Genomic DNA, 18320 nt, shown 5'->3' on the forward strand with positions numbered 1-18320 from the left:
CTACGTACTACTTTATACTATTACTTAATTAATTTGCATTCTTGAAAAAACCCTTTGCCATAGTTGCACAAAACTTTGAATTTTTGGGCTTTTGTAATTCTATATAGTGGCTTGGTGCATCACAGTACGTAGTAACCGTAATAGTAGTGCGCAATTGACAGCATTTATACATTATACGCTTACTTTTATATACAACTATTAAAAAAAAAAAAAAAAAAAAAAATCGATAACAGTCATTGCCCGTTTTTCGAACAAATTACGACACATTTCGTTTCAAGTGACTTTTACAAGTGATACTTATTACTTGTGTGTTTATTGACTGAAACTTTACGTTAAACGCACGTTTTTAAGCTTCCTTCTACCATAGATATAGTACAATCGAATTTCATTTAAAATTTCACATTTATATGCTTTTGATATAAATATATTTTTTTGACACTTTTAAGATACTTATTCTGAATAGGCCTTTCTTTTCACAAAGTGCATACATAAATATAAGTATTAACGTGAAGCAGGAAAAAATTTGTAAGAAAAATTTAACTGCGACTATTTTACTAACTTGTCCAGCTAATTTTTTAATCATTAAAAAACCAATACCGACAAAAAGTGTCATCCTATAGTCATCTCACAGAGAGGATAAAGTATACTTTCCGCAATTATGTTTCGATAAATTTTTATCAACAATTAAAGACATCTAAATCTTTTTTATACAGCGATAATGCATTGCATTACACCATCACACGTGAGTTCATTTTTTTTAAAACTATTTATTAATGTTGTACACCTCCTGTCACTCTATTGCTAAAAGTTGTCCCAGTAAGTTTGACTTTTTTTAAATTCGATATAAAGTCGTTGTATAGTTTCAATAAAATATACGATTCAATAAGTTAGAAATCGAGACATAGTTATATAATTTTAGTAATTGTTCTTTATTACAAAATATTTTTAAAAAATTTTTCAGATAGCGTATGTACACCTAATTATACAGGACTCGAGATTTTTATTAAAAATATATATTTCAAATTGTCATGTGTTATAAAAGTCTCTTAAAAAATTATATATAATGACTTAATTGAATAGTTTGTTCATTTACAATGATAAATCTTTGAACATTGAAACTTCTCTATACAATTGAGAATACAACAAAAAACGAAAATTGCAAGGTATATATAATATATATACTATAGAAAAATACACTTACACGTAAACGCGTACATAGAGAAAAAAAAAAAAAAAAAAAATTCGAATAAATAAATTATAAAAACAACTATGTGCACAATGTTTTGTTTTTGTTCTTAATTTCAAGTCTTTGATTACCCTAAGAGAGTCAAGAGATTTACTTTCAAAGTCTTAACTACTGCACCTGGAACGATTCCCTCGTCGAACACGTTTCCTTTGCAAGACAAGGTGATGAATCGGTGTGTTCGTCAACCGATGGACATTGCTCCAGCCCCTGCGAATCGCCAATAACGACTTGGTCATGTTGCACGTTGCCACCGTCGCCTCCATCGAAAGTTCCCCAGTCACCGTTCGGGCTGTATCAGAGACCCGGCTGGGGCGGCTGGTGGTGATTCCAGGGCACATCCGCGATCGCCGGCTGTTGCATGGCTGGCTGCTGGTGGCCCATAGGTCTCGGCACTCTCATCACCTCAGCAGCGGGTACGCAATGTTGCCTGGGCCCGGGCTCGGGCGTGTACGTGAACGTCAGACCCGTGGCGTAGATGATGCCATCGTTTCGCACCAGTGAAACGGGCACCTGCGTCGGCTGATGAATCCAGAGCCACTCGCCCCGGAATTGCGAGATGTCGGGTACAACGCACAGCATACTCTCTTGACACCTGTACATCGACTCGGCCTCGACATCGCCAAACCACACCTGGAGATTCGGCGTGAAGTTGTCACCCGTGAGCTCGAGCATGGCCACGTCTCCACCGCCGTTGAGATTAAGACTGTGCACCAGAGGTACGGGAGTCACCGGGGTACGCACGGGACCCATACCCTCGAAGAACGTGTACTCGGCCCGATCGGTGCTGATGATCGTCCAACACGCGCCGTCGTTGATCATCTCTTTGTTGGCCTCCTTGGGACAGGGCGTCGCCTGAAACTGGATGATCCGCTCTTGCGACAGGCACAAGTACATGTGGTCCGTGTCCTTCATGTAGAAGGCGCACTTGTGCAGCTGCGAGACCGGATCGTCGGCTTCGAGGCTAGCCATCTGTTTGTCGACCTTGCGAATGACGAGCCGAGGCAGGGCCATCCCCGTCTCGGAACAGACGAGCTTCACCGTACTGCCGTAGTGTACGTAGCCGTCGCGCACTTGAAACTCCTCGGACTCGCTCTCGTTGTCGTCAAGCAGGTGGATTGTGAAGGCACCCCACTGTGTCGAGCTCGCGTGAAAGTTGTTGTTGTCAACGTGGAGGTAGCGCGTGCTCACGGTCTGCGAGCGCAGCCGGTTAAAGAGGGCGACCCGCGTGCCCGAGGCTATGCAAAGATCCGCGTTCTTGAGGCTCTGTTTTTTTTTGGAGGGTTTTGAGATCACTTTGATGCGTTTGCTGTGGAAGACACCGATGTCGTGGCCGTTGCCGTAAAACATTTTCACCGAGAGCATAAAGTGCTTGCGCTTGTCCGAGTCGGAGATGTACAGGGTCTTGGCAGCGCAGTACTGCTTGCCGTTGTTCAGGTCGAGCTGCTGCATGTCCTGGTCGCTGTTGCCGATGCCGATAAAGGCGCACAGCTGACTGGACTGCTCGGTCTCGCCGTCCCGGCGCATTTGCTCCTGGCGCATCGACCATGCGTTGCCTTTGAGGTATATGCAAGGTGGTGGACAAAAGAAACGCTTCTCGTTGCCATAAGACTTTTGAGCGACCTTGGCGTGCAGGATCACGACGACCATGTCGGCTTTGCCCTGGGTGCGCTTGTGCTCGGACAGATAGTGTTTCATGGCCTCGCGCGTGAGCCGCTGTTCCTGTTGTTGTTGCTGTTGCTGCGAGTGTTCCGGTCGGTAGACGCTGCCAAACCGAGGATAAGCCGGCATCACGGCAGTCGGCGACGGCGGGGACTGCAGCCCGTGCGCCATCGTCGGCAAGCCGTATTGGCTGTGGGGCATTATTGCTGCTGGATCCAGCTCTACTACCTAAAGTTCCTTGGTCTGGGCATTTAAAGTCCTACTCCCATCGTAAGTTGGCTTATCATGCCGACAGCCGTTGCTCCTGCTTCTTGGGCTTTTATCTGAAATGAGGTAAATACAAGATTTTTAATCATTAGAACCTGTTGGAACTACCATACAAATAATTGAGATTGTATTTAAATGAATCAAAGGAAATTAAAATTGATTTAATTATGATTCAAATTCTTTCATGAGTGAAACAGTTATGAATTTTGTATTTTGTTGGTAACTTATCAGATAAGAAGCATCTAGAAACAGTTATTCCTTGGAAAATTTGCATTTTCCAGCAAAAACACTAGCTAGGCAGTTTCTAATGCAGCAAGTGCCTCCAAAGTGCGTGGGAAGTCTTTTTATTATTTGCAACCACACAATTAGCCCAAGATATCTCGCTTTTAATGAGTGGCTGAGAATTACTGGCTCTTCGTACACATGTACACACAAATACTTTGCACACAGGAAAGAGGAAACACGTTTTAAGCCGTGGGAACAGAGACAATCTCATTTTTCTTGCATGAATTAAGAGTACTGTTGTCTCCATACAGGTTCAAGAGGATTTCTAGTGAAAAATAAAAAGAAAAAAAAAAACGAAAAAAGAAAGGCTGTAGCCTCTATTTCATTACCAGAAATCTAATATTTCCCTCTACGTTTCGTCCACAAAAAGTAAAAACATCCAACAGAAATACACTTGCACTTTCATTCTGTCCAAAAGAATACTCAATTGGCTATGCTAGGTCGTAGAATGACTTTGCATTGTTAGTATAGTCAGCAAAGACCGATAAAGCGTGCTCATTTTCAATGCATTAAGTAGAGACATACATTTGGTCTGCTGAATTAAAGAGACATGCCAGTGTTGTTAAAAGTTCAGTCTAGAGTGCATATTCATGAAATTAGGTGTACTGAACAATAGAAAGCAATCTATATATTACATAGGGCACATTAGACCACAGCCAAGTTAAACACTTTTATGAGACTGAGTTTGTTACTCTATTTGGAATTTAAAATTAAGCAGCCTCAAGAAACCAAAGGTCTACCAAATTAAATAAGTGCACTCTTGGAAATCAACGAGTATCATACATTCAAGCAGCATCTTTCCATTGAGAACTTTTGAAAAATCTACTGGTGCTCCAAAATATTGCTTCTTTTTTTTCTATTGTACACTCCATATAACATCATCACCACCAGAAAGGTCGAGCCTTTACACGCCCTTTTTCTTTTACCTTATCTCAAAGAAAAGAGCAAAAAAGTAAATGGGAAATCACCTCATCCTCGTATGAAGTGCACCGTAAATAGCAGCATTTACGCGCGACATCGTCACGATCATCGTCGTCAGGATATCACCGTATATCGTTCACCACCACCACCACATCACACACGTCCACCACGCGAGAGGTTAAGGTCCATGGCACACATCAACATATAAATAAACAAGCTAGTGCTCGCCCGCACTTGGAGGTACTTTTACGGTGCATTTAAAATTAATACAAAAGGCACTGCAGCTGTACCCCGAGGAAATAAAACAATTGCGTGTGCTCTCGTATCCGCAACAGCATGGAAAGCATCAATAAGAAACTGACTGCAGATGAGATGAGGCCTCTCGGACTATCGAGAGCCGCGTATTATAGCCAGGAGCAGAAGGACGGAAGGACGACGCGCGGCAGAAAAGGAGAGCAAAAAAAACCGGCATTTCTCGGACAACACACTGCACTCTCTGCCGTGTGCACACGATGATACGATACGATACGCGGTATATATATACCTACATATAAGTAATATAGCTACATTTTCGTATACATTATAAAAGATAGTTACGCTCGGTAAGTACTTACCCTACACTTATTTTTACGCGCCGATCTTTCATCCCTCCGAACGATATACCTAGCGGGGGGTGCCCCGTGAATATACCGTCACGTCAAACACACAGTCGGAAGTGATGAGAGAAAAATGGAAAAATAATACAAGTGTATACTAATATATCGTAAGTAATGAAAACCCGAGTTAAGAGCAATATAAAGCATATAGACAAATATATATTGTTATTACCTAACAGCAGCTGCAGTTATATACTCGGTAACGATCGACGATCGAGTTAGTCGTTGCGTCTGCTAGCCGATGATGGGCCGAGCGACTCGAACTCGCGGTCGTCCGCTTCCCCATCGTCAATTAACTTGACAATCAATCACCATGAACATTGATCCTATAATATACCCTAAAGCAATCGCGTGCTCGCACCCATCATCAGGTTTTCAGATTCACCTCGTTGCACGTTACGCACATTACACGTATTATATGTATATGTTATCTCGATGAATTATTTTTTTATTCGCATGTGGCTGTGCGGCACCATGGATGAATCAAAGTTTGTTCAACACGCGCAAGTGTATATAAGTAGTACAGTGGTATGGTGGGCTTTGATCGGTCGCCAAGTCCAACGACCTTCCTGCGATACTGCTCGTGGAGCTACTGCCCGTCCCGTCCGTCAGTAGTACAAACTCCCGCGATACGATATTATTATGCTGCTTCTGCAGAGAGCAGCGTTTCTGGACGACGACGGGATGGTGGGGGAGAGAACCAGAGGTGGAGTTGTTGCACTGCCGATCCGCATCAGAGAGAAACTGAGAAAGAGAGAGAAACGCTGCCGTGCCGATCCAGGGAGAGAAAAAGCTCTTTAACTTCTCCTCCGCTCCTTTTCCCTTTCAGTGCTCTCTTTATCCCTTCCCTTTCTTTCACGCCATGATTGCCCTTCAAAACGTGTTGATATTTTGGTATCGCATCAGCATAATCTCTCGTGTGCCGATCGCGATCGCCGATTTAAGTACGCGGGATTCGAAAAGCACCGGTTTTTGCGGCTTTTCGACTTTTCCGCCCAATACATGTAGAAGCTCGCTCGTCGGGGGCAAACTGGTGGGGCGCGAAGTTTGAATCCGCGCGCGTTGTCAAAGGTTCCCGATCGGCTAGATCGGCATCAAGGGTTTTTTTGCGATCAAAAACGCCGCTGTGACCAGTGACTTGAGAAGTGCGCACGCGCGCGTGTAACGAAAACAAAAACAGTGCGTTCGGGCGCGTGCAAAACAAAATGCATCGGCGATCGGGCCGATTTCACACACTCGAGGAGACGACCTTCGATTGTGCGTCAATCAGGCGGTGAAAAGCTCGCGCCCGTGAGAGTATCTCCCGCGTGATTTATCACTTACTACACGGTGCACCAAACCTACGGTGATACAAACAAACGATCTCGTCGACGGCGATAAAAGGAGTAAGTATCGGTACTATCTGTCGGAGACGCGCCACCGAACTGAACATACTTAGAAGCGCGTCTGGCAGAGTAGGTATATATTTTGGTGCATGTATAGGGTAAGCATATATAATTTATCGGAGTCCCCGCAGCTTAGCGCGCGCGAGAGAGAAGTGTATAATCATGTTGTACAGCTAGACTGCACTCTCTCTTTCTCTCTCTTTCGGCTGTGGAAAGAGAGAGAAAAAGATGTGGACAGACAAGCGCGGGAGTGAAGGACGGATGAAGGGACCGAACGAATTGGGGACCGCTCGGCGGGGCTCGATGGCACTGAGCGTGTTTGTTTATGCAAATACATACAGGATTGCAAAATAATAACGTTAGCTTTTTGTTATCATTTACACGTACAGTGTACACCCATTGTTCAGGAATGGCCCAAAATGTCCCTCCCTTCTATTCTCTCTATAGGTCTTCCCTCACAGCGGGCATTACACTCTTCTTTTCCCTCTGGAGCCGTACCATATAACTTTTTTTAGCTTTGCGGGCCTATGTTATAACATAGGCCGATGTACAGAAAAATAGTTATATGGTACGGCCCCTGGGTCCCCTGGTAGTGTGCCTTTTGGATTGCATACATACACGTGTATAGCTTATTTTATATACCTACTTTCTCTCTCTCTATACCTATACATACATACAAACAAGCAATGTATATATATATTATACAGTTTATAGTCGCTGCTCCGAAACTCCAAAGTTTAGTCGAGTCCGTCCGTCGTTTGGTTCGGGCTGAACGGGGACTATAGGTATGGGACTTTACACTTACTCGAAGTTATTTTAGTAGTAGTAATAGTAATAGTATACTATATATATAATAAAGTGGTGGGGCTGCTCCCCCTCCGAGTCTCCACGAGGCACGGTCGCGGTGGCGGCCCGTGGAATTGCTGCCGCAAAAGGATGTTGGGGTTACCCCGGGGGGCGTGGGAAAAACCTGCTGTGGGAAAGAGTGGGTGGCCTCTACCTCACTCCACTTCTCGCTCGCTTCCATAATGCGCTTGTATACTACTACTACTAGTACTACTACTCCCTATACCCGGTACCCACTACATTTACAATTTACAACTACTACCGTAACTCTTTTGCTCTGTGTGCATGTACATATATATATATACATATTTTACGCGAAGAGAAAGAACGACGGCAGAGATGAGGATGACGATGGTGTTAGCTCGCTATATATACCTATATATGTATATAAATTGGGCCCAAAAGAGAGAGACAGAGAGAGAGAGAGCGAGAGAGTTGTCTGTCTGCGAGGCCCTTTCGTGTAAATACATACACCTATCTATCTGCGTGTGCGAGAGCGTGTCGATAAATGCGAGCGTATAAAAGGTTACTTATCGCGCCTGAGAACGGGGCTAGTCCCCTGCGTACCACACCGTTGCATAGTATATATATATATATATATATATACGGGGACCCCATAGCTTTTACGCTCATACATATACGTTTATATATACATGTACACACACCTATATATACATATATACCCGGCTATGGGGTCTGTCTGTCTTCCTATAGTATTAGTATGGGTATAATCTGTCACTGTGTGCGTGCGTGAGAGCGTGAAACTCTCCTCTCCTCGGAAGTTAGTCGTGTTGCCCCTGTCTATACGAGTGTATAATATATATATACCTATAGTGGGGTATAATACCTAGGGTGTATATATATATACCCACAGTAGGGAGTGTGAGAGCGAAGATGCGCCCGTGTGAATTTTTCTCTTTCTCTCTCTCTCTCTCTCCACCTCCTTCTCCTTGATGCTACTACTATTACTGCGCTTGCTTACCTACTCTATTTCTTTTTCATCCTCTTTCGCTTTTCTCTTGGATACTTGTTTTTTTTGTTTTTTTCCTCCCTTTCGCGTTTTCTCTGTCTATATCCATCCATGGGGTATCTTTTAACACGACTCCCCAGGTTACACGGGCGGTACAGAGTAAGAGACAAAACGAAAAGAGATAGAGCTGGCGTGTACACTATGCCCCCCCCAAATGTCCCGCGTGCTTTTCGAGGTTTTAAGAGCTAAGCGCCTCGCCCTCGCGTATACCGATCTCTTGCCCCCACGACCCTTTTTTGCCACTCCACGTCCGGTGATGGAAAGAGCATGAACTTTTATACCTATATATGTACTATACACGCGTGTTCGATAAAACTTTTGCAAGCTAAGCCGATTCGCTCGGTGTAAGCTCACTCTTGTTGGGGGGGAGGAGGAGGGTAGATCGGCACTTTTATTTCACCGATGCGCTACTTTAAGAGGGATCGTTTATTCGACAGTACAAGTGTAAATATATAGAAAAAAAAAAAAAAGGAATACTCGCAATTGCAAGAAATCAGGGATATATGATTATCTATGTACGGGGTATCATGTTATTTGGAAAAAAAACAACGTGCGAGTACATGTATAAACTATACGTGCAGTATATAGCTTGACGTGTCGTCCCGCTCGTATATTTATACAAACTCGCGCCCCGTAATTATATTATATGAGGAAGAGAGAGAGGGAGGACGAACGCGTGTTTATGTGATGTATATAATCTGCCTCTCTCTCTCTCTCTCTTGATGCTCTGGGAGGAAAAAAATTCCCACGGGTTTTCGTTCTAGTTCACTTAATTTTCTCGAGACTCTCCGAATACCTACCTCATGTACATACATATACCACATGTATATTATATATACTCACATCAAAGAAGGAAAATCACTGTATTAAAGTGAAAGCTTTGTTCGGCAAAACTCGCATACATATACAATATATAAGTATCAGTGTTTACGCTGACGCGCTCCCTCGTATTAAAAAAACCATGAAAAAACAATTTTCGAATTTCAAGCGGATACTCGCTCTGTGTTGGTACTTTTATATTATTATTACTTTATTATTCAATCATATAAATATTTCTCCAAGGCGTGAAACACACACATATGTATATATGTATCTATTAATGTATATGTATGATAGAATATGTTAATAGGCGCGCTCTCGATCCCCTGCCTGTTTTTAAAATTCACGAGGTTGCGATCTAAATTGCACTATAATTTTGAAGCTCATTACGCGCTCGGTTTTGATTTCTTCGAGGCAAGTTGAATTGGCTATATACATATACGTCGATCATCAAAGTACAGCAGCGTGTGCTCGAAACTCTACATTAATAATTCGATCCTGACAAATGAAATTAAAACGCAAATCCAATAAAATAAACGTTCATTTCGTATTTTATATCTGCTACACGTGTATTTATATATACGCGCATAATATGATGTATACGTATAGAGCGCGCGGTGGCTCGGTCGGCTAGGTCGTGGATTGGCACGCGGGAGACCGTGGTTCAATTCCCGCCCAGTGCGACTTTTACGGGCAAAGTACCTCTGTGTCTTTCACATGTGCTTTTTCACCACGCAATGCTCCTCGAGGAGGGTTTAGGCGACCTTCTCGCAGCAAATTTGCCTAATTCCCCCTACCCCCCTCCCAGTGATGGGAGGCCTCCCATCCCTTTCCTTGTCCCTTTCCCAAGTGCTAAGTGCCCATAGTAGTGCCCTTATTAAAAAGGAGCCGGACGTAGAGCACTATAATATAAAAAAAAAAAAAAAAAAAATGTATACGTATAAAAATGCATAAAGCGATTTCTACGATTTAGTATACAAATACAATTTTTGTAATTACGCCTCGTTAATCCATCTCACTCGGCATGTACTTACTGTCTTCTCTCTCTGTGTGTGTGTGCGTTTATGCAATGGACTAAACATCAGGCAATTTAAAAAATAACGCGACCTACATCACATTGATTGCCCGGAGAGCATATATTTATGCAAGTGATGGTTACAATATATATAGGTACACACGTGTCTATAATACTTGTATATGCGTAATCTAACGCGCAGTTTAAATTCAATTCAACGCTGCTCCACACGTATCAGCTCGCGCAACGTTTAATTGAATTTTGTACGTTGCGACCGAACTATATATGAGCATCTGTGTACGCTCGCTGTTGCTCGCTTTTTGTTTTTGGTTATACGTATATAATATAGGGGGACCATCGATAGGTACGCGTATAAGTGCAACCTCGTGTCGCGTATACTCAAAGGTACTTACACACACTCTAATGCTCTTTCGCCCAACGCTTAGGTAGCCGCGAAAAAAAAAAAAAAAAAAAAAAAAAGAGCGCAACGGGCCACTTGTCGGAGACGCAAAAAGGAAAGAAAAAAAAAAAAAGGGTAGCGCGGAAAGGGAAAAGGGGAGACCCATTACTTTGTCATCATCGGCTTATACGATATATAGTTTCGCCCTCGCATCGGCACGCACTTGTCGCCGCCGAAGAGGCGAGATACATACGCGATTAAGCGTACACGCGCGGATGAGCAGGGGCTCGTCTCCCCCTATCATATATACGAGTGGTACATGTTGATACAGCTGCAAGTAGAGAGAAAGAGAGAGAAAAAGGATGATACATAATGTATGTATATATTTATACTTACAAGGGCGTCTTATAATTGTTTCGGAGGGAGAACTTAATCCAATGCACTTCGGTGCGCTTCCTTCGTCTACGTCCGAGTGATTTGTGTATATATATTGTTGTATACGCGTGTTTGTGCGTAAAATAATGCCCTTTTAATATTAACAAATTTATATGTGTATAATGTATATTCCACCAATCACGTATATAGCAGCGTTTTGAGTGGCTTTGCCTCGCGAATATTAGACGTGTGATCGATAAATCTACTTATACCCATATACTCCTATAACAAACAGAATTATTTACATGAATAAAAGTGTTTTGCAGCGGTAAAAAAAAAAAAAAAAAAAAAAAAAGAAAAATTAAAATTAACGCTTTATGCATACATCATAGACGCTTTACACTCGTCGAAACACTATTATATAATTCTTTCAATATGAATGTGCACATCGCAATTAAGTATCATTACAATACCCGTGAGTTAACGCGATTGTATATATACATGCATATAAATATTACATTATATACTTATTGGTATATAACAGCGGAGACGCGCTCCATGCCTCCATGTGCATGTATTGTGTGTATGTACGTATGTACATGTATACGTGCGGATTGTGTTGTATGTATATACGAGAGAAAGAGAGAGCGCCTCCACTCGATATATCGTGAGAATTATTCTCGCCCCGGCAGACATTTCGTTGTATACAGATATACAAGACTCGCTTTTGATGGACGAGGAACGGAGGAACGTTGCTGTGTGCACTTATATATACGTACATGTACATGTATATATGTATACGAAAAAAAAGAGCGAGAGAGGTGTGGAGGTAAGTATACATAGAGAGTCGATATCTCCTGCATGTATATACTTGGCATGCGGGCGGGGAAAAGCTACCTACAATAGCACATAATACATATATATATATATACGTGTGTAGGGTGTTCCCTCTAGCTGTTATCTCCCTCAGTAGCGTATGCTAATATTATATACTTGTATATTTGTATCGATTTTACAATCCCATTTTCGCGCCTAAGGGTATTCGCAGATTTAAATAATGTACTATACTTACGTATAGCGTAAGATTTGTGCTGGTGGTTGCAATTTGTCCATCGCACAATTATTTGTATCGGATGTTGGAACAGCGGGGTATAGAAATAAAACCTTCGATGGACACGATTTGCATCTGTAAATTTATATTATATAGTTGGGTGTACGAACAATGTTGTGTTTGTCTCATTTGTTGTTTTTTTTTTTTTTCTTTTTTTTCTCTTGGACCGATTATACTGGGTGTTTTTCATTTATAGTTTTCATACACTCCATTTTCAAATCCGATGTATATAATATATACACTTAACCGATCGCTTGAAAACGAAGCAAAGCAAAAAAAAAAAAAAACCTCCTTTGCTACCTTCCCGTAATTATACGTACATACATACATATATTTGTTCGCGATTCACACGCCGTTATACATTGCAAGGTCGATAATATATAAATACGCGGAGATCGTCGATCAACTGGGGTTTGCACTGGTACCTATATTATGTACAGACAGATTACGTAATCGCGTTTTCACAGCGAATTGAGACACCGATCGATGATTACCGCCTCTTCTTCTTTTTCTTCTTCGATACCTATGCAAACATAAATTTCTCCGTGGGGTGAATGTTTACGTTGGAAGAAAAAAAAAAATTAAATAAATAAAACAGTCTTACCGATCAGATATTACATATTGCAAGCAGATTCATCGGTCCATACCGATCGTAAATGAAAATTGAAAGCTCACTTATCTATAAACATTAATAATGGATTGCTTGGATTGTTTGGCCGATTGGAAAAAAAAAAAAAAAAAAACTATTTCTTTATACCCTTTCGAAACGTCAAACGCTTATCATTACCGATCTAAAGGAACGATGTATCGAGAGAAAAAAAACGCAACATCATGAATCATAATATACCTACTTGCAGCAGGTGCAACGCGACTGCGCAATCAAACGGGCAGAAAACAAAAGTAAAAAGAAAAGCGCAACGACCGCGAGCGTATATGTTGATTAGTTCAATCAGCCGTTCGTAAAATTACCATCGGCGAAAATATGTACGTCATGAAAAAATCAGTATCCTGATTTACAGGACTACAGGAAATTGTCGCGGATGTTGCCGATGTAGGTACATAAATTTTGATACCGATTTTCCACGCGGACGGGCCCGGATTAGTAAAAGCAAATCGGTTATCTCTTTCTCTTATTTATTACACCATATACATGCGTGTATATATTTGACAGCTCTATGACGCTATACATATAATATACACTCGGGTATATTTTGTTATTCTGCTTCCCGCGCCCATGTATTTAATATCGTGGCATGGATCTCGGGGATTATATTATTTAACGATCGGTAATATAACCGGCGTTTCCAATCGTCAAACTTGAGCGTTTCCTCGCTTTTTTGTATATGTATATGTATACACAGAGGTTTTATCTGCCAGTGCTATGATTCCTTTTTTTCTTTTTTGACCGTAAAATAACAAATTGGTCCCTCGGAGCCTGAGAAAGGAATGGGCCCGCGTTTGCGTGATGTTTTCCTGCAGTGAACACTTTCTTGTAATCTTGGAAAATATAGGCACTATGCGAAGGTCGAAGCGTTGAACTTTTTGTGAATTTAAAGGACTCGAAGGCCGATAGCATATTTTGAAGTGCAGCTACTCGTAACTTCTCCTTTTGCCTGTTTGTATACACATTTGCACGTAGGTATCATATACAAGTGTACCTATGGTTGCTTTTGCAACTCGTTCGGGAATATTGTACATTTATTTTTTCGTGAGAATTCGAGCACCGAAATATGACCGATGGATGAGTCACGGCGACACTCGAATGTTTTTCGCCTACAAAGGCGCCATGTATAGGCACCTATACTTATTTTTGTGCGCACGAAACTCTTATCTTTACGACTTGGGTTCCATAAAATCGTTGGATAATGTTTCCTCTTGGACCAACGAAACATACATAACTTTGCGCTCGTTCTAGATAAGAGGTCGAATAAGTCAATGGTTTTTTTTTGTTCAGAAGTGCCATTACACACAGGATATCGATGTTTGTGCGTAATTGATGGGTTTTCCAGTGCAACGAAAAGACAAGTGCATCGAAATAAATTTCGGAAGAGCCGAATTGCTTCCTAATGAATTGCGAAACGAAGAAAAACAGTTATAGTTAATAAGGCCACGAAGGTCACGCGTAAGAAAACCGTTGTCGACAAAACAAACGATTATTAATTTTTGGTGGGAAGGTTATTAATCCATTAGGGTGTTGTTGTTGGGATCTAGTTTATTTCGCAATGAGGCAATTACTTGCGACTCCAAGTGCCCAATTGGCCCAAATTAAAAAAGGTCCCAAGTAGGCACATTTTGCAATCGAATGCAACAAAAAGTCGTCGATTGATGGTCGATCGAGGATAGTAACAAAAATTAGCCCTCAATTGTGCCGAATAATGGTTGGACGGGATGAGAAAAATTACGTCCACTTCGAAAAAAACGTACAGGTGCTTTTGGCGCGTGAATAAAAACGCCCCGGCTCGATCAGGTCCCAAACGCCACTGTCCGAGGCAGCTTTAGCCGTATACATCGATGCGCAACAATAATCATCGGGTCGTCTCGAAAGTCGAGTTTTTCGCTTCATAAAAGAGCGAGGCGAAAATCCGGGGGAGAGGGGCGCTTATGTACGATATACATAGGATGGATTGCCACTATTTTGTATTCGTCGAAACATCGTAATATAAAGAGGGGAACAAGGCGAGGCGCACGAACGATCGGCATCGACGATTAAGCGTATTCCCGAGAGCGCCTCCACGTGTATATAATATATTATAGAGGCATGCTTTGACATCATCACAAGTATAATACACATTTGTGCGCCTTGTATTTGCGAGTATAGTATATAGGTATATACTTACAGGTACACAATTGTGTGTGCACACATGCATGATGCTTGTGTGCGCTGCTCGAGTTTTCGAGAGCGCAGAGCGCACTGAAACACGAAGGTGTACGTACATCCTATACCTATATACTCACGTATACTTACTGCAGGCGAGCCTTGAGTTTTTGCGAGATTGTCGGAAGGCGCGCGGTCCCACGCTATATATACAACTGTGGGTGTATACGTACACACCTACCCGCACACACGTGTGTTTACGTATGATTTTCCTTGCTTTCTTTTTTTAAATTTTTTTATTTATTATTACGTGTCACCTGTGTAAGTGCTCTCTGATATACGCACTAGAGAAAAGGGATCACTTTCGTTTGAAAAACATTTTTTCACGGACTGATATTTCGTGGAATTTATATAGCAATGTGCATGTTTAACGCGTTCAGCATGATACATTTGACAGTCAAAAATTTTCGTGCGAGCGTTTGTTTTCGGAAAAAAAGAAAAAAGAAAAAAAAAAAAACCAATTTCACGATAACATCGTATACGTAATAAAGCTCGTAATTTGGCATTTAAAATTCAAATTTATCCTTTAATTGCGAGTATAATTATTAGGTCTTGTTACATCCACGTGCAATTTACAAAAGATAAGAATCGGCAGTAGCTACTATTAGAGCTGCTACGGCACAACAGCTACTAAATAACAGAGACGCTCAATTGTATTTGCTTCATTAGTAGGTATACATGCCTATACGAATCTTGAACTTGATGAATATTTCCAAATGAGAAACGACGTCCATTATCAATTTGAGTTACTATTATTGCACAAAATGAAAATAAAAAAAGGGCACATCTGAGCCGAAGAGCTTGATTTTGATCAAAAAACGCGGTGATGTGACACGCTTACGCGGGTTACTCGATGAGGCATTTTTTTGAAGCGACGCGCACAACAAACAAAAAAACTTGGAGGGGCACTCGTGGAGTAAAACAACAAAATCGCAAACGGATCCAGTTGTAAGGTATATAATGTATTAATATATAGACAAGAAGAGCTAAAGCTAATTGGGGATGTATTACCTAATGTATAAAATATAGTTGGTAAAATATTTACAACAATCAGGTATACGCTTCTGTAGCAGGGGACGCTGACCATAGAGTGGTAGGGCTGGCCAGAGAAAAAATGTATATAGTACACTGAGCTGAAAAAGCTTTCTCCAGCGCTTGGGGTGCCACTCCTATCATTTGGGGGCGGGGAGGACTCGAAGGGAGTTAGTTGTTACGTGTAATGTATATATAGAGAAAAGAATTCGGACCCTTTCTGCGCGTGAATTTACGGGGAGGCGCGGGTGATAGAGGCGCTAACGTAAGGCGCTTAGATAGTTTGCACACGGGGTGGAGACTTATTTATCGCCATACATTTTCAAGGGAGAAAATAAAGTGCTCTTTTTTTTTTTTTTTTTTTAATTTATTTATTTATTTGTCAGGAGGTACGGTTTCAAAATACACCGAAAAATTGTATAACAATGAGACGATGTGCACGTGATGATTCACTCAATTGCGAAACGCTATAATTTTCTTTGTTCCATTGTAAACAGATCTGCGAGGTGATGGATGTAGGTATATGTACGTACATATACGTAGATTATATATGTACATATCTACACAGCTTGAAAGAGAAGAAAAAAAAAAAAAAGGTAAAAACAAACAAGGGTGGGAGTTTGTACTGGAGAATCTTTTGATGAAAATTGCAATTATTCAATCGGAGAACTCGAACGCTTCATACCTTGTAGATGTTTGTATTTAATGATGTACACTTTTTCTTTATTTTTACTTAAAAATGTGTTCCTACTTTTTTTACTGGTGTATTTTGTTTCGCTTTGTCCATATACAAATTAATATGAAAATAACCACTCGAAGTGACAAATAGATGTTTGAATTTACCCGTATAAATCAATATTTGTCCCGTATGACAAAACCGAGAGATAACTGATGGTTAAAGCTCTACGCCCATCGCTGCGAATTTGCATGCACGTGTGTTATCGAAGTTACCGAAAAATGACGAGATAGAAACAAACAGTCTGGCATACTCTATCGCGCAGTAATATTTCATTACTGTCCTCTGCAGATTTTCAAGTTTCCATTACAGCACGCGTACCTGAAAAAAATTGGCAATTTTTCGATAAAATTGTGTCGCTATATACTTTTTTTTTAATTTTCGCTTTAATAACAATCAAAGGTGCTTCAACGATGAACTGATGTATATTATTTTAACTTTGTCTAAGGCCAAACAAGAGCACTGGATCAGGTTGAATGTCACAGACGCTGTCGTTATTTCTGCTGAATGAATGAAAATCCGATTAATAAAATTGTCGCTTTTAACTTGATCAATGATTTGAATTACACCAGAGATCAAGTCAAAACTTGCTCCAATCTTTTTAAATTTAACGGCTTTTACCTTAATCTTGAATTTACCTTAATAGTTGAATGACAAGAGTAAAATTATTATTTTTTCTCATTGCAGTTCGTCGTCAATAGATTTTTTAGGGGATACATTTGTCACAAGTCCTATTGTGTTCTCTAATACGAAGGGGAAAAAGAACGAGTTAAGAAAATATGCTCTTTATTTTAGTTTGGTTGATGATATTTTTATTGCATACTTATATATAAGGAGGTGAATTTGAAACTTTGAACTTTCCGTTCATGAACAACAATAAACAATAGCTTTTGGTACGTAAGCGTATAAATACATTATTTAAAGTCGATAATACATTCGTGGATACACAAAAAGCTTGTGTAAAATTACTACTTGATTATTAACAATTCAATATTGAATGTACCTACTGTGTGCAAATCGTTTCTCAGAAAAATCATATATAGTTTGTGCTCGAGTTTGTTTTGTCATTACAGTTTGTTTATTTATTTCTTATTGTTTGAGAGACATATAATTTCTACAATTTCATACAGAGTATGATACAAGTCTAAACACTTACATTGATACGAATAAAAATTAATAATATATGTCCATACAAACTAGTGTGTTGTGTAATACCTGTATGTCATTTGATGATAACATTTTATAAGCGTGTACTTTGATATGGATTCATTGAGTAATTTTATTTTCATAATTTATCATTTTTTTGCTCATTAAAGCAAAAACTACAATGTTCGTATTGAACCTGACCTTACCGTTACACCTTTCCGTTAATCGAAATTGAACAATAGAGAGGAAAAATTTTAAAGTTACGATACACATAGTTATAGTCCTCTGTTTGATGACTTGAGCAAGAAAAAAAAGGAAACAACCGCACACTTAGTTATCTGTTCCTTGGGTGAAAAAGAAATAAGCAGGGAAACAATAACAATCTCAAAAACAAATGCGGTACCTTTGCTCTTGTGATTTTTTTTTTTTTTAGATTTCCCACGGCGATTGCGACGACGACGCGCCCGACACTCTCATCGCCTCCCACTTTTCTTTTCCAGGGAAACTCGTGCGAGT

General features: G+C 40.6%; 1 protein-coding gene across 2 annotated transcripts; it reads right to left on the minus strand.

Moving 5' to 3' along the window:
- Positions 1 to 1277: 1277 nt before the first annotated feature.
- Positions 1278 to 5610, minus strand: Su(H) (recombining binding protein suppressor of hairless). 2 transcript variants are annotated; one of them, XM_014359055.2, is made up of 2 exons: positions 5207 to 5610; positions 1278 to 3228 (listed from the first exon to the last, which is right to left on the minus strand). In XM_014359055.2, exon 2 carries the CDS (start codon positions 3104 to 3106, stop codon positions 1541 to 1543), a length of 1566 nt encoding a protein of 521 aa, XP_014214541.1. In that variant the 5' UTR covers positions 3107 to 3228; positions 5207 to 5610; the 3' UTR covers positions 1278 to 1540. The 2 variants fall into 2 exon arrangements, with proteins under 2 accessions (XP_014214541.1, XP_014214549.1); XM_014359063.2 differs by lacking the exon at positions 5207 to 5610 and adding an exon at positions 4426 to 4587.
- Positions 5611 to 18320: the final 12710 nt, after the last annotated feature.

Source organism: Copidosoma floridanum, unplaced genomic scaffold, assembly GCF_036245765.1.
Source record: "Copidosoma floridanum isolate Cflo_tuat_1 unplaced genomic scaffold, Cflo_Japanese_pri ptg000019l, whole genome shotgun sequence".
NCBI lineage: Eukaryota > Metazoa > Arthropoda > Insecta > Hymenoptera > Encyrtidae > Copidosoma > Copidosoma floridanum.